This window comes from Aulonocara sp. 'chitande type north' Nkhata Bay, linkage group LG9 (assembly GCF_057382095.1).
Source record: "Aulonocara sp. 'chitande type north' Nkhata Bay isolate Kocher_YH1m ecotype deep benthic linkage group LG9, A_spYH_male_GT1.1, whole genome shotgun sequence".
Lineage (NCBI taxonomy): Eukaryota > Metazoa > Chordata > Actinopteri > Cichliformes > Cichlidae > Aulonocara > Aulonocara sp. 'chitande type north' Nkhata Bay.
This window is the reverse complement of record NC_141352.1, coordinates 16676737-16700695: the sequence shown is the minus strand read 5'-3', so window position 1 is coordinate 16700695 and position 23959 is coordinate 16676737. Positions and strand designations below refer to the sequence as shown.

Genomic DNA, 23959 nt, shown 5'->3' with positions numbered 1-23959 from the left:
AGTTTCTTTCTTCTTGGTAGACGTCACCGCACATTATATGAATCAAAGCTTAAGTTAGCGACCTAGTCTCTAGGCTGGATCAGATTGATATTTTATCACTTACAGCCTGTCGTTACCATCCATCCATCCATCTTCATCCGCTTATCCGAGGTCGGGTCGCGGGGGTAGCAGCCTAAGCAAAGAGGTCCAGACCTCCCTCTCCCCAGCCACCTCCTCCAGCTTGTCCGGGGGAATACCAAGGCGTTCCCAGGCCAGCCGAGAGATATAATCTCTCCAGCGTGTCCTGGGTCTGCCCCGGGGCCTCCTCCCGGTGGGACATGCCTGGAACACCTCGCCCAGGAGGCGCCCAGGGGGCATCCTTGCCAGATGCCCGAACCACCTCAGCTGGCTCCTTTCGATGTGGAGCAGCAGCTGCTCTACTCTAAGCCCCTCCCGGATGGCCGAACTTCTCACCCTATCTCTAAGGGAGAGGCCAGCCACCCTTCGGAGGAAGCTCATTTCCGCCGCTTGTATCCGCGATCTCGTTCTTTCGGTCACTACCCACAGCTCGTGGCCATAGGTGAGGGTAGGGACGTAGATCGACCGGTAAATTGAGAGCTTCGCTTTTACACTCAGCTCCCTCTTCACCACGACTGACCGGTGCAGCGTCCGCATTACTGCAGCCGCAGCCCCAATCCGTCTGTCGATCTCCAGCTCCCTTCTCCCATCACTCGCGAACAAGACCCCGAGATACTTGAACTCCTCCACTTGGGGCAGGAACTCATCCCCGACCCGGAGTGGGCACTCCACCCTTTTCCGGCTGAGAACCATGGCCTCAGATTTGGAGGTGCTGATCCTCATTCCCGCTGCGTTACACTCGGCTGCGAACCGCTCCAGTGCGAGCTGGAGGCCCTCACCCGATGAAGCCAACAGAACCACATCATCCGCAAAAATCAGAGATGAGATTCTGAGGCCACCAAAGCGAAAGCCCTCCGCCACTTGGCTGCGCCTAGAAATCCTGTCCATAAAAATTATGAACAGAACCGGAGACAAAGGGCAGCCTTGGCGGAGCCCATCACCCACCAGGAACGAGTCCGACTTATTGCCGGCAATGCGAACCAAGCTCTTGCAACGGTTGTATAGGGATTGAATGGCCCGTAGCAATGGGCCAGACACCCCATACTCGCGCAACACCTCCCACAGGACGCCCCGAGGGACACGGTCGAATGCCTTCTCCAGGTCCACAAAACACATGTAGACTGGTTGGGCAAACTCCCATGCACCCTCAAGTATCCTCGAGAGGACAAAGAGCTGGTCCAGTGTTCCGCGACCAGGACGAAAACCGCATTGTTCCTCCTGTATCCGAGGTTCGACTAGCGGACGAACCCTCCTCTCCAGCACCCTGGCATAGACTTTCCCGGGGAGGCTGAGGAGTGTGATCCCCCTGTAGTTGGAACACACCCTCCGGTCCCCCTTCTTGAAGATGGGGACCACCACCCCGGTCTGCCAGTCCACAGGTACTGCCCCTGATCTCCACGCAACATTGCAGAGACGTGTCAACCAAGACAGCCCTACAACGTCCAGAGCCTTCAGGAACTCGGGGCGGACCTCATCGACACCAGGGGCTCTGCCACCAAGGAGTTGTTTAACTGCCTCAGTGACCTCGCCCCCGGAAATCGGTGGGTCACACCCCTCATCCCCAGACTCTGCTTCCTCCCCGGAAGACGTGTCAGTGGGATTAAGGAGGTCCTCGAAGTATTCCTTCCACCGCCCGACAATTTTCTCAGTCGACGTCAACAGCGCTCCGCCAGCACTATACACAGTGCAGGTAGAGCACCGCTTTCCCCTCCTGAGACGCCTGACGGTTTGCCAGAATCTCTTCGAGGCAGTCCGAAAGTCTTTTTCCATGGCCTCTCCGAACTCCTCCCACACCCGAGTTTTTGCTTCAGCCACTGCCCGAGCCGCATTCCGCTTGGCCTGTCGATACCTGTCGGCTGCCTCCGGAGTCCCACAGGCTAACCAAGCCCGATAGGCCTCCTTCTTCAGCCTGGTGGCTCCCTTCACCTCTGGTGTCCACCATTTGGTTCGGGGATTACCACCACGGCAGGCACCAACCACCTTGCGGCCGCAGCTCAATGCAGCAGCTTCGGCAATGGAGACGCTGAACATGGTCCATTCGGACTCAATGTCCCCAGTCTCCCTCGGAATGCTGTTGAAGCTCTGCCGGAGGTGTGCGTTGAAGATCTCGCGGACTGGGGCCTCTGCTAGACGTTCCCAGCACACCCTCACTACGCGTTTAGGTGCACCAGGTCTGTCCAGCGTCCTCCCCCGCCACCTGATCCAACTCACCACCAGGTGGTGATCAGTTGACAGCTCAGCCCCTCTCTTTACCCGAGTGTCCAGAACATATGGTCGCAGGTCTGGTGATACGATTACAAAATCGATCATCGACCTACGGCCTAGAGCATCCTGGTGCCACGTGCACTTATGGACACTCTTATGTTCGAACAGGGTGTTCGTTATGGCCAAACTGTGATTAGCACAGAAGTCCAATAACAAAGCACCGCTCGGGTTCAGATCAGGGAGGCCGTTCCTCCCAATCACGCCCCTCCAGGTCTCGCTGTCGTTACCCACGTGAGCATTGAAGTCTCCCAGCAGGACAACAGAGTCTCCAGGTGGAGCACCTTCCAGCACCCCCCCCAGGGACTCTAAGAAGGCTGGGTACTCCGAACTGCCACTCGGCGCATAAGCGCAGATGACAGTCAGGACCCGTTCCCCGACCCTAAGGCGCAGGGAACAAACCCTCTCGTCCACCGGGAAAAACCCCAACGTACCGGCAGCAAGCCGAGGGGATATAAGAATACCCACCCCAGCCCGCCGCCTCTCACCAGGGGCAACTCCAGACTGAGACAGAGTCCAGCCCCTCTCCAGGAGACTGGTTCCAGAGCCCAGACAATGCGTAGAGGTGAGCCCAACTATATCTAGCCGGTACCTCTCAACCTCACGCACCAACTCAGGCTCCTTCCCCACCAGAGAGGTGACATTCCATGTCCCTATTGCCAGTCTTGGCAGCCGGGGGTCGGTCCGCCAGGGCCTCCGCTCCTGGCCGCCACCCGGCTCACAATGCACCCGACCCCTATGGCGCCTCCTGCGGGTGGTGGGCCTGCGGGAGGATGGGCCCATGTCTCCTCTTCGGGCTGTGCCCGGCCGGGCCCCATGGACTAAGGCCCGGCCACCAGACGCTCGCCCTCGGGCACCCTCCCCGGGCCTGGCTCCAGGGCGGGGCCCCGGTAACCCTATCCCGGGCAGGGTAAACTGTTCCCTCGATATTCTTTTCATGGGGGTCTTCTGAATCGCTCTTTGTCTGGTCCCTCACCCAGGACCAGTTTGCCATGGGAGACCCTGTCGTTACCCCAGCGGCTTTTTACTGCCCAGGAGACGCAGCCGTGCATGTTTGTGGTACGTTCAGCCCGGGTTTCTCTGGTTACAGCTGTTTCTAGGATGCCATCTGCGTTGTTGCACTTTAAGGAAAGAAGGTGGAGAAAGGTGCATGCGTGTGTCCACACACACACGTGAAAAACGGCCTCTGTATCCGGCTCTGCTATTCTGTCAGTGTGTGAGAGGGCCCTCCCCTGCCTGTACTGTCTGCTCCGGCCCAGCAGCTGCCACCCCAGGCCAGATAGAATGACATGACCTTCCCTGGTAATGAAAAGGCACTGACAAATCACTGTCTGCTTCTCACAGGGATAGACGAAGAGAGGAGATGCTGACACCATCATCGCTCTCAGTGCTTTTTATTATTATTATTTTATTTATTTATCTTGTAAGAGTGTCTGCTTTACGAAAGCGTGGCTCTCGTCAGGGGTCTGGCACCGCACAACAAACACCACTGTTTACCACTGAGGAGATAATGAGATCCACTTTGCCCTCTCTGTCTGCTCTGGGCTCCCTGCCGCCCCCCACCTTTTTTTTCCCCTCACCCAGTCTAAATTGGCCTTGGTTGAGGAGAAGGATTGTCTTGGCAAAGATGTGAAAAGGATATGCCTGGTTGCGCACCAGTCGTTGCAGCAATCTATTAAGTACAACGCTGAGGAAAGACAAAGTGCACCCCCCCTCCACCCCCTCATTTTAAAACTTGCAGTGGGTTTTTTTCCCCCCTTTTCCTACAGCATGGACACTGTTACATTTAAATCCTTAAGCTAGAGCCTTATGCTATTCTTTTCCTTCATTTCAGGGAGTGGTGGAAAGGAAAGACTAGCAGACAGAGGTGTGTATGTATGACTCACCTGTTATGGCTGATGCTGTGTTGGTCTCATCCTCACACCCACACAGGCCCCTCTGTGCTTCCTCCTGCAAGCTGTTCCCTGAACTCGCACAGGAAAAATGCCTTTTCTGTGTTTTCCCTTCTCAGTATCTTTCTTTAACTTGTGCATCTTTTCTTTTTTACATGCCTCCATTTTTTTAAAACAAGACTTCTGTCTCTGTGGTACTGATGTACGCTCACAATTGACATTGATTGCCAGGTTGACTGGGTCATGTTTTATATTCCGCGTTGTGGTGAAGTGGCAGCGTGTCTGATCCCAGTTCCCTTTGGGTACCATGATATCTGGTGCTGCTGGCTGTGCGCGTGGGTTCTGGTATGTGTGTGTTCTCTGTATAACAAATGGTTTGCACAGCTTAAAGTCATATCTGCTAAGAAGCATTTCAGCACCAATAACAGTTGTAAGAATCACGACTTTATCCATGCCCCTTGGGAATATTAAAAGAACAATCAAATTTTAATTTGTTAATCAAATTTCAATTAGCCTGCATAGGTGAATCTGAAATGCCTGAAAAATATTGACAGCAGCAACTTCTCCCAGCTGGCTATGTTAGCTGGCCCCGTGTATGCTGTAGGTTAGAGTTGATTACAGCGTTGTGTTAGGTTTCGCACCTCCTGCAATATTGATCATTGGCCACTTCCTCCTTGTTTGGTGCATGATCAGCAGCTTGCCAGCCACTTTATCCCCAACCTACCTCCGTGTGCACGTCTCCAAACCGCATTCTAATATATTATTAATGGCCCCGCGGTTGCACAAGAACAGCACTCCACCCACAAGTATCCATTACTCACTTTCAGTGCATTTTACCAACACAAACTGCACAACAAATTGGGCCAGTTAATTTAAATTAAGGTGGAGAGGGAGATGGCAGGGGACAGAGAGAGACGACAGCAGTCGAGGAGGATGAGAGGGCCGAATGAAGTTGTTTATCTGAGATGAAAGGTTGCTTTTATGTCACATCTGTTACTATTATACCTGTTAGGGTTTATAGATTTTGTATATCTGAAAAGGACCTTCAACTTCATCAAAGGGCTTTAAAAGATTGTTTTAGCAAAATTGAGAAGCGTCGTTCTTTAATCTCCATAAAGATATTTCCATGGACAGTAGCTAAGCAACAGTTGCACTATGACTATATAGTTTAAGAAACAATACTGTGTTGCAGTGGAGTTCCAGATAAATGAAGCAGATCGGCTAATTTTACTCCTCTTAACAAAAAAGAGGAAATAGAGAGGAAAAAAATGTGCTCACTTGAAGCTTTTCTTTCTCCCTCTCAAAGGAACGGGCCTGATGATGACTTTCATCCCGAGAGCACAGACCTTCCCCAGCTTTCTGTCTGATGAGCCTGAACAGGAGGAGAGCCAGCACCAGCGAGAGGCGCCGTCGCCCTCTAGTGGCTGTGAATCTAGTTGCAGCCTGAGACCCCTTCAATGACAGAGAATTGCTCCATCGACACTGGACTGAACACTTTACCCACTGCTTTAGAGAGGATGTAGAAATATGTATAGCGACATGTGTAATATATCATTTTATGGTGATAACTTACAGACAGTAGTGTCAACTGTAGAGCGATCGGTATGCGAAAAAATGATCTCGAGGAGGATTGTACCTATTTTTTTGTGCGACGTGCGACAGCCGAAGTAGCTTCAAAGATTGTACCAAAAGGAAGAAAAAAAAAATCCTTTAACTGTCGTTTTCAAGTGTTTTATGTTGTCATTATCCTTTTAAAGCCAGCATGATTCTCCCCATCCCTGTTTTAAAGCACTACATCATACCTTACAAAACCTAAAAGCTACTAACACACCACAGCCCGCTGTAAACCAGTGTCAACTTTTATTACAAAACTCCTGAAATGCCATCAGGCTCGCTCCATTGATGTGCAGCCTCAGCAACCAATTCATGAGAAATTCCACCAGTTTTGACTCAAAATACTCCCACACTCGCTGCTTTGACCTTTTTTTTCCCTTCTCAAGAATGTGAAACTGATCAATGCCTTACACGAAAGACGCTCGATGCTGACGCCAGTGATGGATCAGCTAAAGTCCTGAATGAATACAACTGGCAAAGGGAAATAGTCATTCAGATATGTGCTTGAAGGATGTAGTAATGGACCGTCATGTCAGAAATGATCCAATGTAACCTTCGCACAGCATCTGCTTTAAAACTGCCAACCTTACCTTTTCACCAGAGCAATTTGATTTTAATAGCCACCAAGCACGTCGTCGTCCGGTTCCTCTGAGGACTGGTTCATTTGCAAAAAGGTGTAAAGAGAGCGACCTGAGGGAGTAAGCTACGCAGAGCAGAGGTGATATTGGCATTTTGGGTCCAGGATGTGCTCTGTGGCAATTAAACATCATAACTACTTTTCATTCAACTTAATAACACAGTTTAATTTTGGGGAAAATAGATTAAAATCAGTGCATTTCTTTGAGAACATATACTTTGTTATAAAGTTACTCTACTGCCTGGCACTCCCATTTCACAAGCTCAGAAATCAATCTTCCAACTTCAGTATATTTGTCCAAAGCTTATAAAAGTCTGTTTGAAGTTGAGACAACGTGATACCAACATTTTTAAGCAAAACAAAGTTAGCTAAAATAATGATAAAAACTAGACTTTTGAAAAGAATTAAAAGTAGCTGAAATGGTTTTGTGAACTCATAGTTTTACTATTTGTTAGTTCAGTAAAAGCTTTGATGGATATGTTTATTGAGACTTTGAATGGCTACATGATGGTGAACAGCTGCCTTCAAAAAATGGGGTTTTGTTATACCTATGTCGATTTTTCTTAAATCTTGCCTTTCACATATTCCCGACACACACTGGTAATTAAAAAGACTAAAGGTCAAACCGAAACAAATGTACCCTAAACTACAGTGAAACATTCTCCGACAATAAAAACTGAACTGAAACAAGTAAACCCACTCTTAGCTCTATGAAGGAAACTGATTTTGTGTATCAGCACATTATTTCTTTTTTCATGGTTTTTTTTTTTTTTGGTACAGAGGAAATGAAACAATGTAACAAGTTTGAAACAGTGAGGCTAATGTTTTTTGTTTCCAGGCTTTGTGATTGGCTGATGGCTTTGGAAACAGATCTACTCTTTTAAAGAAGACAAAAACAAAAAAACGCCCACGCAGTTTCAAACCCAGCAGCCTAACAACTAACTACCCCTGCTAGTTCCCTGCAGCCCCCTTTTTCCATCCGCTTCCATTCCTCTCTGTAGCATGACGGAAACACTGCTGTGATTATGGTTTCTGCATCGTCCTCCTTGAGTAAGAAGTGCCTTCCGACACACAGACCGTGGATTGTGAGATCTAACCAAAGCAACGTCTTTGGGTTTTGAGTTTACCATTGCTGACCGGAAAGTTTACTTGGAATCTTCAAAACCGCTTTGCCACATTTCCTTTTTTCCCGGCTGTGAAATGCCATGTAACAGCATCAATACCGAGTATAACCTGTTAGCCGTGGGTGGCAATCACTAGACCCGAATTCATCTCTAAATATTTGTGGTGGTGTTTTTCATGCATCAAAATTATGACTTTTTTTTTTCTTGTTCATTCTCCAATACTGAAATTACAGCATTTTGTGGGTTAATCACAAAAGTTTCCAATGACAATCAGTTTTAGGCAACATGGGAGTCTCTCAGTGTCAAATGTAATCATTTTTAAAGGTGGGTTGTGTTTTTGTTGTTTGTTTTTTGGCACTGATGCTCTTTTGTCTTGGTTTTACATTTGAACAGTTTCTAAAGTACAAGCGCTTATTTTGTGTTTCGCTGTCGTCACTTTATTTTGTGCAAAATATTATATTAAAAAAAGAAAAACCGCAATCATGTAATTAATTTTATTAATTTAAGCCACAGATGATTGTTAGCCTGCATCACAGAGTCCACTGATACAGTTGCTGGCCACATTTAACTAAGCTGTTGTATAACTGAGTTGAGTCTTAGCTCCAGTATAGTAGTTCCATTGCACTGGCAGCTGTACTGAGAGGACTGGAGAAACTTCTAGTTGATTGTGTTTGTCATTTGCCGTTTTATTTTCGTTCACTGTAGCTATTCACTTGTTTGTAGAAGTGTCATGAAAAGTTGTTATCATTACTATATGATTGTGTTTGTGTCTGCCATGTTTTGTTCTCATAGATTATAATAGCACTTTTAATACATGAGTGTAGGCCTACAGTTTTCACTAAATGTACATATGTAATGTTTTTGATGATTTAAAAAAAAAAGGTAATAAATTCAATGTTCTGCCATGTATCCGATTTTTTTTGCCCTTTATGCCATCAGGATTCTCATTAGGTACATGTAGCATTCTTTTACTTTTTCTTTACGCTTTAGTTAAGCTTTAGGGGAAAACAATATTGTAATGGGGAAAGTTTTGCAATAACACACAAGAGGAGTACAGTCATGTGAAAAAGAAAGCACCCCCTCTTTCAGTTCTAAGGTTTTACGTAGGAGGGATTAAAAAAAATCAGGTGGTACATAACAGGTCTTAAATTCGGGTAAATGCAACCTCAGATGAATCAGAAGGCACTGCATGTTACCCTGGCATATGTGTTGTTATTCATTCGATAATGGCTGAGCCAAATTCAGAAGCAGCGTGCGGAAAAAAAAAAAGAAAAAAAAAAAAGTACAAGCTTACTGCTTCCACAAGAATTATGAGGTTCAGTAACAGTGATCATCGGGAATTGCGAACCTCTATGAAAGCTGATGTTTTACTATTTAGCCAAGGACGAAAGACGTCAGTCATTTTCTTAGGGTTATATTTCCAGACAATTTAAAGTCCATGATTCTGCAGCGAGAAAGATGATTCACAACAAGACTGCATGTCCCAGCAAATTCACCACGAGGTCAGGCTGTGCAGCGCTCACTGACACTGCACCCAAGAGCTACCTCTCAGACTCTACAGACCTCAGTTTATACATTAAATGTTAAAGTTCATTCCAACAAGACGGATGTGTGGCTTGTTTACAGGGAGTGCAGAATTATTAGGCAAATGAGTATTTTGTCCACATCATCCTCTTCATGCATGTTGTCTTACTCCAAGCTGTATAGGCTCGAAAGCCTACTACCAATTAAGCATATTAGGGGATGTGCATCTCTGTAATGATAAGGGGTGTGGTCTAATGACATCAACACCCTATATCAGGTGTGCATAATTATTAGGCAACGTCCTTTCCTTTGGCAAAATGGGTCAAAAGAAGGACTTGGCAGGCTCAGAAAAGTCAAAAATAGTGAGATATCTTGCAGAGGGATGCAGCAGTCTCAAAATTGCAAAGCTTCTGAAGCGTGATCATCGAACAATCAAGCATTTCATTCAAAATAGTCAACAGGGTCGCAAGAAGCGTGTGGAAAAACCAAGGCGCAAAATAACTGCCCATGAACTGAGAAAAGTCAAGCGTGCAGCTGCCAAGATGCCACTTGCCACCAGTTTGGCCATATTTCAGAGCTGCAACATCACTGGAGTGCCCAAAAGCACAAGGTGTGCAATACTCAGAGACATGGCCAAGGTAAGAAAGGCTGAAAGACGACCACCACTGAACAAGACACACAAGCTGAAACGTCAAGACTGGGCCAAGAAATATCTCAAGACTAATTTTTCTAAGGTTTTATGGACTGATGAAATGAGAGTGAGTCTTGATGGGCCAGATGGATGGGCCCGTGGCTGGATTGGTAAAGGGCAGAGAGCTCCAGTCCCACTCAGACGCCAGCAAGGTGGAGGTGGAGTACTGGTTTGGGCTGGTATCATCAAAGATGAGCTTGTGGGGCCTTTTCGGGTTGAGGATGGAGTCAAGCTCAACTCCCAGTCCTACTGCCAGTTTCTGGAAGACACCTTCTTCAAGCAGTGGTACAGGAAGAAGTCTGCATCCTTCAAGAAAAACATGATTTTCATGCAGGACAATGCTCCATCACACGCGTCCAAGTACTCCACAGCGTGGCTGGCAAGAAAGGGTATAAAAGAAGAAAAACTAATGACATGGCCTCCTTGTTCACCTGATCTGAACCCCATTGAGAACCTGTGGTCCATCATCAAATGTGAGATTTACAAGGAGGGAAAACAGTACACCTCTCTGAACAGTGTCTGGGAGGCTGTGGTTGCTGCTGCACGCAATGTTGATGGTGAACAGATCAAAACACTGACAGAATCCATGGATGGCAGGCTTTTGAGTGTCCTTGCAAAGAAAGGTGGCTATATTGGTCGCTGATTTGGTTTTGTTTTGTTTTTGAATGTCAGAAATGTATATTTGTGAATGTGGAGATGTTATATTGGTTTCACTGGTAAAAATAAATAATTGAAATGGGTATATATTTGTTTTTTGTTAAGTTGCCTAATAATTATGCACAGTAATAGTCACCTGCACACACAGATATCCCCCTAAAATAGCTAAAACTATAAACAAACTAAAAACTACTTCCACAAACATTCAGCTTTGATATTAATGAGTTTTTTGGGTTCATTGAGAACATGGTTGTTGTTCAATAATAAAATTATTCCTCAAAAATACAACTTGCCTAATAATTCTGCACTCCCTGTAGAAGGGATGCCAGAAGAAAGCCTCTCCTGTTTAAAAGGAGCATGGCAGCACTGCAAGCTTGGATCTAAACAAGCCGAAGGACTGTGGACAGATGAGACCAGCATATCAGCACACCTCATACCAACTGTCAGACGCAGTGGAGGGCTAATGATTTAGGCTCGTTTTGAGTCAACTATGAACTCTTCTGTATACCAAAGAGTGTAGAGTCAAATGTGAGGCCATCTGTCTGACAGTTGGACAAACTAGGTCATGCAACAGGACAATGATCCCAACTACAGCAGCAAATCTACAACACAATGGTGGAAAAAGTAACAAATCAACATGTTGCAAAGGCCGAGTCAAAGTCCTCAACCTGGTTGAAATGCTGTGTTGGGACCTTAAACTAGCCGTCCATAAACAAATGCCTTCTTTATAATGAAGAGCGAAAATTACCCCACAGTGAGAGATGAACAAAAACAGTGTTTTCACACTTTCTGCAGTTTCGTTCAGATGAAAAACACGAGCCCCTTACTCTACTTTTTAACATTGTTTCTGTGCATGCTGTGCTAAAAGCCAGAAAGCGCCTCTTCAGATCATTAGTGGCTTTGCGGGTGGTGGTTAACACACTCTTCTTTGACTTACGCTTTCAAGCTGAGGTTTCAGATAGAAGCAAACACCTCATTCTTTGCATCTGTCATTTTGGTTCACAAACAGATGTACGGCACATTTCTTATCTTGGCTGTTTCATATGGTGGTTTGACAGATCGTTTTGTGTTTCTTTTTCAGAGAGCCAACACTAAAAAGTAAGCAAAGGGTTAGACACTGAAGTTACAAATTTTATTTAGAACGTAACCTAAATTTGACAGATTACAATGAAAATGTCACCAACGGGAAAGAAAAATCCACCTGCAGTAAATTATATACAGGCGTTCAAATTTGCAGACATCTCGCAAATTGTCTGATGAAATCGAACAGACTCTGCAGTCACTCGCCGCTTTGCAAAATGCTGGATTTTTATGCGGGCTGCTTTCCTTTTTAGATCATCACGGCTCATCTTTTGCCCACGTGTCACCTGGTACCTCTTTGTGGGTTACAGGAAATGATTTGCTTTCTTAGAAACGACTACAGTCATCGATGATTCTGTCCAATTAGTCTACAAACTCAACTACACCTAACACAGGAAAACAAAAGGAAGCAGAGGCAGTGACACAGTTTTATTCGTACCACATGAAATCGTTTACAGTCACACACAACAGTTTCAGTATGGTTGGTCACGCTCGCATCATCTTTAGTGCCATCCCAGAAAGTACAGCTGCAGATTCTTGAATTGGAAGCGAATTGAAAGCAAAAAACAAACTGATTATATTGTCCCTTTATGCTCCACATTTGTCTTGTTCTTAGCAGAATAGCCCGCATATCCATTACTGCCTCTGCCACTGCCTCCACTTCTATGGAGATAAATGAATTAGATTACACAAACAGCACACGGCTTAACAGTACTACAGCATCATAAACCCTAAATATTGATTTACGAAAGCAAGCTCGGAAAAACTCTGGAAACAAAACAATAAATACAGCTTGGAAAACTTTTGACAGCTTATCATAAAATCATTTTTACAACAGGAGAACAACGACAGGAACAAACACTCATCAATAAACAGCAGGCACACAAAGTCTGAGCAGCTACAAAGTAAGCACAGGATTAGCTAATTAGAGCTTAGCTCCTGCGCGCAGAGTGTGATGTAACTAGAATGCAGCCATCCCAGACACAGAGCCCGTTGGGGTAAGTAACGGTCTCAAGTGATGGTACAGTGCTGAGTGACTGCTTTTCTCTTCCGTTAGATGATTAGACACCATTGTCAATCCCTGAATGGAAACCAGGAGGGATGAAAGTAAAAAGGAGGGCAATTACAAAGGCTTTTGTCAGTCGTTTTACTCGGGGGTTAGAGAAGTAAAAAGAACGATTACACGGCCCTTTGTCTTGTCTTCTGCGTGATTGTTACTGTCAAATACTGTTATGGCCAAAACAAATATTTCCTCAACAGTAATTATGCAGTACATACTACATTTAATTAGAGCGAGCAAGGCTGGACCCAAACAGCCCCTGTCAGCGTTCTGACTCGCAGATAAGCACCAACTTGTTAGCTCATTTGAAACCACGGCGTGAATGCTAATCAGTGTCAGCGTGATCCACACATATAATTACAAGATATCAAATAAATTATTTGTTCATGTCAACACAGGTGGATTTCTTCTTTTTTTCTCAGATAAACTTTGATGCGCTTTGTTTGTGAAAGGCTGGAAGGCGCACGCACACAAAGCTGTGACAGATCGACATCATCCAGTACCTCGCATTCGTGGGTGTGTTTATTTATTACACTGTCGTTGGTGCGATGTGGTTTTCATGGATCGGACGGTCTGTACGTTGGCATAAACGGGACAGTTTCTGATCTGTCTGGACTTCTTTATCCTGGGACACATGGGGATGTTCTCATAGAAGTTTGGCTGTGAGGATGTGAGGAAGTGAATGTTAATGCTTTTTAAGCCATTACACCAAAACAGGCAGTAGAGGTGAAGCAGCTTGGCAAAATGTAGTTACTTTTTCCACCAATATGGGCTCACGCTAATAAATAACACATTCATATTATATCAAAAATGTGTAAAAAGATCAGCTAATTATTAAAGAGCTTGTGTATTTATTTACATCAAATAATCAAACTCAGCACATCAATACTGTAATAACATTTTAACAAGCTGCTTGTCTTCAAAGACACTTTCAGTTAACATTGAAGTTAATTAGCATTAGTTAAATGAGTGGGCGGTGCCATTAGCTGAGATTAGCTGTAAAGGGTGATGGTTTTGTAATTAAGTGCAAGTCTGATGAGAAGGTACGGGAGTGCCTTAAAGGTGTCGAGAGTAAAGAGGAGAGTAGATAAAATGAACGTGGCGATGCCTACCTGTCTCTGGGATGGATGCAGTTTCACTCTGTACTCCTTTCTCTTGTTCCTCTTTCTGCAGGGTTTTCAGACAAAAAGGATTTTCATTACTGTTCAAAAAAAACAAACTTAACTGCGCTGCATCAGAAGATTTCCAAGATAGTAATGATATTTTCTTATGAACACATTTCTTCAAGGAGCACAGGTTTAAACACTTAAAGAGTGACATTTGATAGGCATGTATGGAGCTTGAGATGGAAGCATGCTCCCTGCTAAACATCAGTGTGTCAGCGTTATCACACTATGAGCTGAACCATCGGTGTTCCCTCCGTACTTATCTGTGTTTATTGACAGAGCACCCCTTACTTTAGTTTGCTGATATCTTACCTGTGCCTCATTACTGCTATGATGATGGCAATAAGTAGACAGAGTCCAGCAGCTCCAACCCCGATGTAAATGTACATCATGTATAACGACAGGCTGAACCAACCTGGTTATGTGTAGGAGCGAGAAAAACAGAAGAAACAAAAATCAAACAGGGAACAAAACAGTGTGAAAATTTGTTTTCTGAATAATTCTATGTTATACAGCAGTGTCTGATTAGTGTTTTCAATTGGTTCCATGACACACATATGGTGCAACCAGTGCTTTTTCAGATACGCAGTGACAAAGCTCGGACTTTTAGCCACAAACCTCTGTGGCTTCAGCGCACTGAGCAGCTGTGAATGTGCGAGTGACATCACATGCTTTGTTTTCTTTAATTTCATTATCATCGCTGGCCTTATTTACTTCCATCCACTTCTTAATGTCAATTCACAACTAATTTAAACAATCACAGACACACACACAGCTGAATGTATGCATGTCTTCAACTTCATGGTGCCTGCTTCGTACCTGAAGCCACAGTGGTGAGCTGCACGGTGGTAGTTTGCTGTCCTGCATCGGTGTTAAAAGTACAGCGGTAGAAACCGTTGTCTTCCTGTGTCACGTCAGTCAAGTGCAGACTCATATCCAGGCTGTCCTCACAGCTGACCCGGCCCCTGTCGCTGTAGTCCTCCGCCACCAGGCCTTCCTCCACCTTCTTGCACACTCCAACAATGGTCCACGACTGGCCGTGCAGCATCCTCTCCAATATGACCTGGTTAACGGTGCCATTATGCTGATAGTTACATCTGATGGTCAGGTTGCTGTTCTGCTCTACTAGCAGCTTTTCGTTTGAAACGGCCTCCTGTGTGGGAGTGGGCTCTGTGGGGTCTTCTTCTGGTGGCTCATCTGTAAGCGAAAGAAAGAAATCTAATAATATGTGATGGAAACTACAGTATGGCACCTTTCTAGGTTTCATATTTCACCATTTTTAATCACTAAGCGGGGGAGGTGGGAATGATACTAGACAGCTCAGAACATGCGCTCTGACGCTTTCTGCCATATTTACCTAAATCCTCCACCTGAATGTGCCGGGTCCAGGGTCCCCGAGGGAAGGTCTGAACAGAGCACTCGTAAAGCCCGATATCCTGATGGGTAACGTTCTTTATGGAAATACTGCCATCCATGGGACCGTTCTTCAGGAACTCCACTCTCCCATCGAAACGATGTGATAAAACCACTCCAAAATCAGGGTGGAAAACAGCCACTGGATTTTTTTCTGACCTTTTTGTCCAAGACACCATGCTGAGGTTGCCATCCCAGGGGCACAAGCAATGCAGAACCATCCCCTCCTCCAGCCTAACTGTAGCAGGCACTCTCTGCTGGACAGCAACTGGACAAAGGCATTGTTTTTTCTGTTGTTAACATATGAGTCATGACACAACACAGATAACAAAATAGCCATGAAGCTACAAAATTACACATTTTTAAGAAGGAAGGAATAAATCTAACGTTCATACAGTTTATTCTATAATAGTTTTCCTTTACTGGCAGAGAACCTCTATCGGGTTTACACATACACAATGAGAGCCCTCTACTTGAAGAGCAATTCAAAACTCTGAGATCATCCCTCGGCCTATGGTAATTAGGCTAATTTAAGCCAGAACACATAAAAACAGCTGACCAAGCCTCCAAGTTTTTCAAAGCCTTTTATCTGAGCTGAATGACAATTTGTCTCAAATCCAGTGAAGCCCTTGGGAGAGCCAAGTCTGGAATAATAATGTCTAGAAAGACTTATGATTACAGGCTTATCGACTTTAAATAAGAATGAAAAGTTACATTTTGTTTGTTTTTTAATGATTTAGATATCAGAAAATGATTTTGTTAGATTACTTTAAAACAGCCTTAAAGCCATCAGTTTTAAAATTGTTAGTAAAAGTATTTGTTACAGCACTTTTTCCAATTAAAAAACAAACACTGCAAATTCAAAGAAATATATTTGAATTAAAAAATAAAACCCATACCTTTAAGAAAAGGGAGAAAGATAAGTACCACGAAGTACCAGCAGTCCTTTTGTACAGCTTCCATCTTGCCCCACAGAGGGAGAATGAAAGCTGCATTGATGAGACGAGTGGAGGCACCCAGGCTACACTTCCTGCTAGCATTTGAAGCACTTGAGCTACTGGGGCGCACTTCATGATAGCCCACTGTTTACTCCTTCCACACAGAGGAGCACTTTATCACCAGGACTGGGATTGGATGGCAAACTTGTGACATAATACTGCTTAGTGGCTTTCATGATGAAGTTTTTCTAGAGCAATATCTAAGTATAATTTAAAAATCAAAATCCATAACATATTACAAACTTGAAACTGAAAGAGGAACACATGCCCTGACTCAGTTTCCTGTGAACACCAAAGATTTCTTCCCTGTGTTTCTGGAATACTTTGTGACGATTTTCACCAGTAAGCCAAACGTGGCACAGTGTGGAAAAGCACCTTACCACCACTGCCACCACCACAAACGGTGAACTGAAAACACCAGTGGTCTCAAAATGAAAATGTATCAACTGGAATCAGACCAAACACGACAAGCTAAGATTTTTTTAATATAATTCACATTTTACAGATGGAAACGTGGTACAAAAATCCATAAAAAACAAACACCGTTCAAGTATTTAGCAGCTGAGAAATGTTTTCAAGGCACTCCAGTAGGTAGGTGTTCATGTGTTCCTGGTTGCTGTCTGCATCTGCATTTTACAAATAAATAAATAAGAAGTAAGCACAAACAGTGGAATGTGGAAAACCTTCAAATGTACAAATTTGGTACAGAGACAGACCCTGATACGAAACAAAATTCATGCCTACCCTTCTTTGCGATGGTATGAGCCTTCTCAATTCTCAATCTAACAGAAGGACACTTCAAAGCAGTCTTGGCCTTTGAGAGAAAATGAGGAACAGATTATAAAGAGGATAGTAGTTTGTTTTTTTCATAATCAGGAGATTAAAAAACATTGATCATCTTGGATGAAAGTGAGAGAACAGTGAGGCAAATCTCTCTTACAGGCAGACAATCAAGCAGGCAGAGGATTTCATTTGCCACGGATCAGCCATAAACTCAAATACCAGCCATAAAAGCACTAAAATAAAAGTTTTAGTACTAGGATGTGTGTGTGTTTGTACCCTCTGATTGTTATGGAGCAATGCCCAAATTGCAGAAGCTCCCATACAGCGGGTCTCCATCACTTTACTTTCGAGGCAGGATAGCAGCACCTTCATGGCTTTGTCTGAAAGAAATAAAGACGCGCAGATCGTTATGGGGGACTCGCAACTCAATAAGACTTGAAAATGACTTTTTTTGGACACATGCTAGATGCAGGAAGTCTCTTCAGTGCCATAAAAATGAAGAAAAGACCTCAACGAGCTCCAGCTAAAAGAGAGCCCAGAAAAACACAGCTGTAAGCAACACGCTATAAAATGGAGAAAAAAAACAACAACCTTGTTCTACAATGGAAAATTCGCTCCACTCACACTCGTCTCCAGGCGTGCAACAGCTGGAACTTATTCTATATGACATCCGTACCAGCAAAGGAGATCCACCAAAAGATAAGAGGTGGTGGACGTTTGAATCAGTATATAAACATAAAGACTTTGATTCACTGTATAGGACTCTAATGAAGTCACTGTAGGGGGTTGAAAAGAAATAAATAATAATACAAATAGTTATGACATACATAAACAATTACTATGTTTAATAAAGTGCTCATCATTTTTACCCGATTCAACTACCAACGCTGTGGAAAGTCCCAAACCGACAGAGGTTTCAGATACCTGGGGAAAAACTTGCTGTTTTCTTAATGTAAACAGATTAATCACGAAGTCAAGAAAAGTTCAGGATAATTGTTTTCTAAAGTTTTACAGGGTAAACAACATGAAGCTGATCAAGTGTTTACAATGAGCGCAATCGTGCCATCTGATTTTTCCACCCGGCACATCTGGACTGATCTAATGTGGGAACTCTGAACAGAGCTGTGGAAATGGTACTCTAAGCTTTGTAAGGTTGGTCTGCTTATTTTCCAACTGACTTTGAATCAAGATTCCAAAAAGACAACGTGCTCAAACAAAGATGAAGAAGACATAATGGCAACAAGTTCTGGACCCAAACCTGGAGCATGCAGAGAGCAGGCGCCTGGTTCGGTCATTGAATTCAGCCTTGTTGTATTCAAAACACATCTGGAAAACCTGACAGACTTTTTTTTTCCCACTTCAACCACAACTCACTGAAACTTAGAGGAGAGTAACATAGCGAGAACATATTAATCACCGGATTACTGGCTGTGCATCATCTGCTTTTACAGTACAGGTCCCACAGCATTATTGCAATCAAAGTTTCCTTGAAAGTCTCAGTAGCCTCTGCTCAGTAATTTTAATAGCACATATTTTCTATTAAACGAAGGCTGTTGTAAGCTAGTCTAGACCCTGAAATTAACTTTAACTTAACAGGAAAAGAGTTTATTTCATGTGCAGTGAAGTGAACAAAGGAGAAACGTTTTTTTCCTCCTCTGCTATTATCTGAGTGGCATATCTCGCAGCAACATTAGTCATAAGTCCGTAACTTATTTAATCTTGCTGATTTTCGATCAAGCAATGAGATTTTTTTTTTTGCTCATTTTCTCTATTGTGATTGATGGAAATCTTGCTGTATGCAAAACACAGGAAACATGATCTTTCCACAGGAAACCAGATATACGGTCACATAGTTTTTGCACCTGGTCCCACAACTCCCACCTGCAGCGTGCACTGCATGGGGGACACGATCGGTCTTTCATTCTCACAGACTTCCTTCGCTTTCATCTCTGTGTTGTAGAATCACTGATAGTCAGATCTCTGTTGTATTCAGCCCACATTTGCAAACATAAACTTAAAAGGGCTTAATATATTTTTGGTAGCTTAAATTCTCAAAGCTGTTACTGATACCACTCAAGTCTCCATTCTCAATTCAGAAGCTCTGCATCACAGTAATATAATATGTGCACTACACCTAGTATATACGATACTATTCATACTGTGTGTACTTTCAAATGTCACTTTCTGTTTGGTTTCAGTTTAGCAGTCCTGACAATATATCCCAGTCCAAGCGTGCCAAAGTTTGGCACGCACGAGTCTGTTTTGTTTTGATTATTTTTTTGCACATGATGTAAAACTAAGCAAATAAACACCGTGAGAGTATTAAATAAAGACCAGACTGTTCATTTTCAGTACATTTGATATGTTGCAAACTTTTAAAACAAAGCAATGGTAAGTGGTATGTTTTATTTTCCCTTCTTACAATCTGAGTCAGTGAAGCCTAAGCAACTACAGTGGGGCAAAAAAGTATTTAGTCAGCCACCGATTGTGCAAGTTCCCCCACCTAAAATGATGACAGAGGTCAGTAATTTGCACCAGAGGTACACTTCAACTGTGAGAGACAGAATGTGAAAAAAAAATCCATGAATCCACATGGTAGGATTTGTAAAGAATTTATTCGTAAATCAGGGTGGAAAATAAGTATTTGGTCAATAACAAAAATACAACTCAATACTTTGTAACATAACCTTTGTTGGCAATAACAGAGGTCAAACGTTTACTATAGGTCTTTACCAGGTTTGCACACACAGTAGCTGGTATTTTGGCCCATTCCTCCATGCAGATCTTCTCGAGACCAGTGATGTTTTGGGGCTGTCGCCGAGCAACACGGACTTTCAACTCCCGCCACAGATTTTCTATGGGGTTGAGGTCTGGAGACTGGCTAGGCCACTCCAGGACTTTCAAATGCTTCTTACGGAGCCACTCCTTTGTTGCCCGGGCGGTGTGTTTTGGATCATTGTCATGTTGGAAGACCCAGCCTCGTTTCATCTTCAAAGTTCTCACTGATGGAAGGAGGCTTTGGCTCAAAATCTCACGATACATGGCCCCATTCATTCTGTCCTTAACACGGATCAGTCGTCCTGTCCCCTTGGCAGAAAAACAGCCCCATAGCATGATGTTTCCACCCCCATGCTTCACAGTAGGTATGGTGTTCTTGGGATGCAACTCAGTATTCTTCTTCCTCCAAACACGACGAGTTGCGTTTATACCAAAAAGTTCTACTTTGGTTTCATCTGACCACATGACATTCTCCCAATCCTCTGCTGTATCATCCATGTGCTCTCTGGCAAACTTCAGACGGGCCTGGACATGCACTGGCTTCAGCAGCGGAACACGTCTGGCACTGCGGGATTTGATTCCCTGCCGTTGTAGTGTGTTACTGATGGTGACCTTTGTTACTTTGGTCCCAGCTCTCTGCAGGTCATTCACCAGGTCCCCCCGTGTGGTTCTGGGATCTTTGCTCACCGTTCTCATGATCATTTTGACCCCACGGGATGAGATCTTGCGTGGAGCCCCAGATCGAGGGAGATTATCAGTGGTCTTGTATGTCTTCCATTTTCTGATGATTGCTCCCACAGTTGATTTTTTCACACCAAGCTGCTTGCCTATTGTAGATTCACTCTTCCCAGTCTGGTGCAGGTCTACAATACTTTTCCTGGTGTCCTTCGAAAGCTCTTTGGTCTTGGCCATGGCGGAGTTTGGAGTCTGACTGTTTGAGGCTGTGGACAGGTGTCTTTTATACAGATGATGAGTTCAAACAGGTGCCATTCATACAGGTAACGAGTGGGGGACAGAAAAGCTTCTTACAGAAGATGTTACAGGTCTGTGAGAGCCAGAGATTTTCCATGTTTGAGGTGACCAAATACTTATTTTCCACCCTAATTTACGAATAAATTCTTTACAAATCCTACCATGTGGATTCATGGATTTTTTTTTTCACATTCTGTCTCTCACAGTTGAAGTGTACCTCTGGTGCAAATTACTGACCTCTGTCATCATTTTAAGTGGGGGAACTTGCACAATCGGTGGCTGACTAAATACTTTTTTGCCCCACTGTAACGTGTGGGCCCATTAAGCTTTTGCAACTCTACAGATAGGTTTGTTTAAAAAGGAAAATCTGATTTAAATTTAATGATCACTCTTTTACAAGTTTGAGGTTCATGCACAGAAGTGCAAATAATGAGACCTGGACAGAGCAACTTAAAAACATTAGACCACTAAAAGAGATCCACAAGTTCATAAGAAGATGACCTGGAAAGGGTAACTCTGGGTAAACTGAAAATCGGGTATGTTTTGTTTTGCATTTTATAGTTGCAGTTAAAGAACTTTATGATGGTAGCACAGAAGTAAGAGAAACTGATCTAAGATGGCTTACTGATGCAAATGGGCTACCACCAGAAAGCACATACCTTAGGTGCACCACAAGTCCCTCTGTGGTTGATGACTTTTACGAAGAGTGAACAAAGTGACTCAGCAGGGAACATTTAGCTGCACTGAATTTTTTGGACACACAATGCTGACAAATCTGCTTACTGAACTTCCCCTTTTGATCTTTTATTTCTTTTTTTCATATCCCTGAGTGCGATTCCTAAATGTAATCCTTGCTTAACTTCCATACCATTGGCAATGATGTGTGACTTGTTGGCAGGGCAGAAGCAGAGGTTCTGAAGGGTGAGCAGCGCGTGCCGTCGATGTGGTGCCAAGTCTGCCAGCAGTTCCAGCGCTCCGGTCAGCCTGAGGATACTCTGCTGGCCGTCCTCTGTGAATGAGAGACTGGCCAGCAGTCTCAGCCATAGGCCCAGAAGGCTCCAACCACTACTTACAGACGTGGCTTTAACACCAGCAGCCTTGGGCACCGGTACTGACAAGAAGGCTTGAAGGAAGTTATTCTGAGAATCACAGAAATGAAACAAGAGTGAACAGAGATTAAAGTTTCAGTCATGACAACAGTGAAAGAGTTTTAGAGAGGGCAAGAGCGAGATTTCCTAACATCATTTTTTAACCTTTTTCATTTTAATCTGCTACTTGTCTTGCCCACTAATTCTATGTACATAATGTCTCTTACCTTCTGCAGGAGACATCTGCAGTCACGGGACATGACTAGGTTAGCCAAGAGGGAGAAAGCCAGATTCTGGATGATGCTGTTATCTGGGGCAAGCGCTGAAGCCAGCTTCATGACAGAGTGCATCAGTGAGCTAGTGGAGGAGCTTTTAGATCCTGGTACAAGGCCAGGGCCACTGCCACAAAGAGAACTGCATGCTGGGAACAGAAAAAGGAAAATGGCTTTATTAATCTGCTTATATTCATTTATATTTATAAGAGCATTAAAATAAAACATTATTTTGCCCTTTGTGGATGTCTGGATCTACATCACACACGCACAAAATCAAATACACATAAAATCACATGCCTGTACTACACTGAAATCTTGTGTCTGGACTGGAATCACAACTTCTCTCGCCAATTTCAGCATTAAAAAAAGTCAAACACACATACAGTGAAACCAATTTTTTCTTGTTGTTGGAAGTACTCTCTGGTTTTTTTTTTGTTTACCTTAATGCTGGCTAGCTCGCCAGACAGCAGCACTAGTAGCTGCATAAACAGGCCTTGTCTTGCACGGCTGTCTGCCCACCACACCTAAACATCTCCACGCGGCTGCATGGAGAGCTTACTTTGGTGTAAAGACAGTCTAGCTAAATGACCAAAATGATGGAGACAAGTGGAACTTGTGCACCAATACAGAACATAACATATATGTGAAGGAAGAAGTGCTGACAGGCACAAGTTAAGAGCCAGGAAAAACAAAATATGATGAAAAAAAGAGTCCTAAAGTAACTTTAAGCCTTTCACAGGTGAAATCGGAGAGTTTCAGAAACACTTTTGAAAAGCACTTCATTTATTTAATATTCAGTCACCACGGAAATACTCGAGTGATGACAATTAGGCTCGTTTGACTCTGGGTGGGAAGTAAATCATGTAGCTACAATTCTACTAAGAAGGCACATTCACATCAGCATAACTGACATGACTAATTGGCATGGATGTACATTACACACAAAATACAGAAATTAACAAGCTTAAGTTGAAGAGAATTCACGAGGCAGCCTGAAACTGACTGACATTTCTTGTTGGAGAAAATGACAGCTTGATGGTTTTGCTAATCCTGGATTGGAAACAGGCATATGCTGATCTTAGCCTGCGGTTATCTCAATACCTGTCAAGAAACCTGGTGTGTCATAAAACTGACAAGGGGGATCTGCTTTAATAAGTAACCGTTTCTCTGATACGAGTCAGCTGCCGATTAATTATTTTGCAGCCATGCAACATATACTTCAAAAGGAGAGATCCCTACATGTAAGTGGAGAAAAAAAAAGATTTTCATTTGTTTTACTTTCTGTGTGTCTGAGGGAGCAAGTTTTGGGCTGCTCCAAAAATATCTGTGGAAAATATGTGTGGCACAGATGAAAACAACAATCTGACTCGAACTAGCAGCGTTAACAAAGCTTTGGATGAAGGAGGTAGACTGGAGATGAAAGGTTCAGCAGAAATGTAGCGGTCTCGGGAGACCGAGTGGTAGCCTGAGGGTGTATGGTGTAATACTGAGCCTGGCTGCATGCAGGCTGAACACAACCTGCTGTTCAGTTAACCTTTAGGGAAATACTGTGCCCGACTTCACTGCTTTCTGGTGCTTCACAGCTTGAGCTTATGGGGGGTCTAAAGCGAGGGAGTTTAGATCAGAGCGTGCACACGCACCCACTGAGGAACTGATGCCAATCAAATAGAGATATGCATACGCACGCACGCACAGATGCACACAATTTTAGAAACCTTCATAAGTGTTGCACATAACGCCCCCCCCCTCCACACACACACACCACCAATGATGAAACTGATTTCTAAGCCAGTCGCACACGCATGCATGCACACAAACACATCAAAGG

General features: G+C 43.9%; 3 protein-coding genes across 8 annotated transcripts in view; 1 reads left to right on the top strand and 2 right to left on the bottom strand.

Annotated features, from left to right (window-relative positions):
• The window catches only part of dok6 (docking protein 6), a 56690-nt gene extending 48135 nt beyond the window's left edge, over positions 1-8555 (top strand). For 2 of the 3 annotated variants that reach the window (XM_086306125.1, XM_086306127.1), the window contains 2 exons: positions 4214-4246; positions 5578-8555. In XM_086306125.1, the coding sequence (XP_086162251.1) occupies positions 4214-4246; positions 5578-5732 (188 nt within the window). In that variant the 3' untranslated portion in view covers positions 5733-8555. The remainder of the gene's footprint in view (positions 1-4213; positions 4247-5577) is intronic. The other variant, XM_086306126.1, reaches the window with a different exon arrangement.
• Positions 8556-11636: 3081 nt separating this feature from the next.
• On the bottom strand, positions 11637-16550 carry cd226 (CD226 molecule). Of its 4 annotated transcripts, none has more exons than XM_086306120.1 (6): positions 16137-16550; positions 15182-15505; positions 14644-15021; positions 14137-14239; positions 13771-13825; positions 11637-13318 (listed from the first exon to the last, which is right to left on the bottom strand). In XM_086306120.1, the coding sequence occupies exons 1-6, from the start codon at positions 16198-16200 to the stop codon at positions 13181-13183; spliced, it is 1062 nt and encodes a 353-aa protein (XP_086162246.1). In that variant the 5' UTR covers positions 16201-16550; the 3' UTR covers positions 11637-13180. The 4 variants fall into 4 exon arrangements, with proteins under 4 accessions (XP_086162246.1, XP_086162247.1, XP_086162248.1 ...); XM_086306121.1 differs by having other exon boundaries at positions 11637-12679; XM_086306122.1 differs by having other exon boundaries at positions 11637-12261.
• A 151-nt stretch (positions 16551-16701) lies between these two features.
• The window catches only part of rttn (rotatin), a 37190-nt gene continuing 29932 nt past the window's right edge, over positions 16702-23959 (bottom strand). The window contains exons 45-49 of the mRNA XM_086306124.1: positions 22084-22277; positions 21637-21907; positions 17295-17398; positions 16980-17049; positions 16702-16861 (exon numbers count right to left, since the gene is read on the bottom strand). Coding sequence (XP_086162250.1) covers positions 16782-16861; positions 16980-17049; positions 17295-17398; positions 21637-21907; positions 22084-22277 — 719 coding nt within the window. The 3' untranslated portion in view covers positions 16702-16781. The remainder of the gene's footprint in view (positions 16862-16979; positions 17050-17294; positions 17399-21636; positions 21908-22083; positions 22278-23959) is intronic.

Bases quoted from the DNA above. Each gene is read 5' to 3' on its own strand.
- cd226 (XM_086306120.1), bottom strand. From the start codon at position 16,200: ATGGAAGCTGTACAAAAGGACTGCTGGTACTTCGTGGTACTTATCTTT. The intron at 14,240-14,643 runs GTACGAAGCAGG...ACACATAACCAG, and splicing joins GCTCACCACTGTGGCTTCAG to GTTGGTTCAGCCTGTCGTTA. The intron at 13,319-13,770 runs GTAGGCATCGCC...ACATCCTCACAG, and splicing joins TGCATCCATCCCAGAGACAG to CCAAACTTCTATGAGAACAT.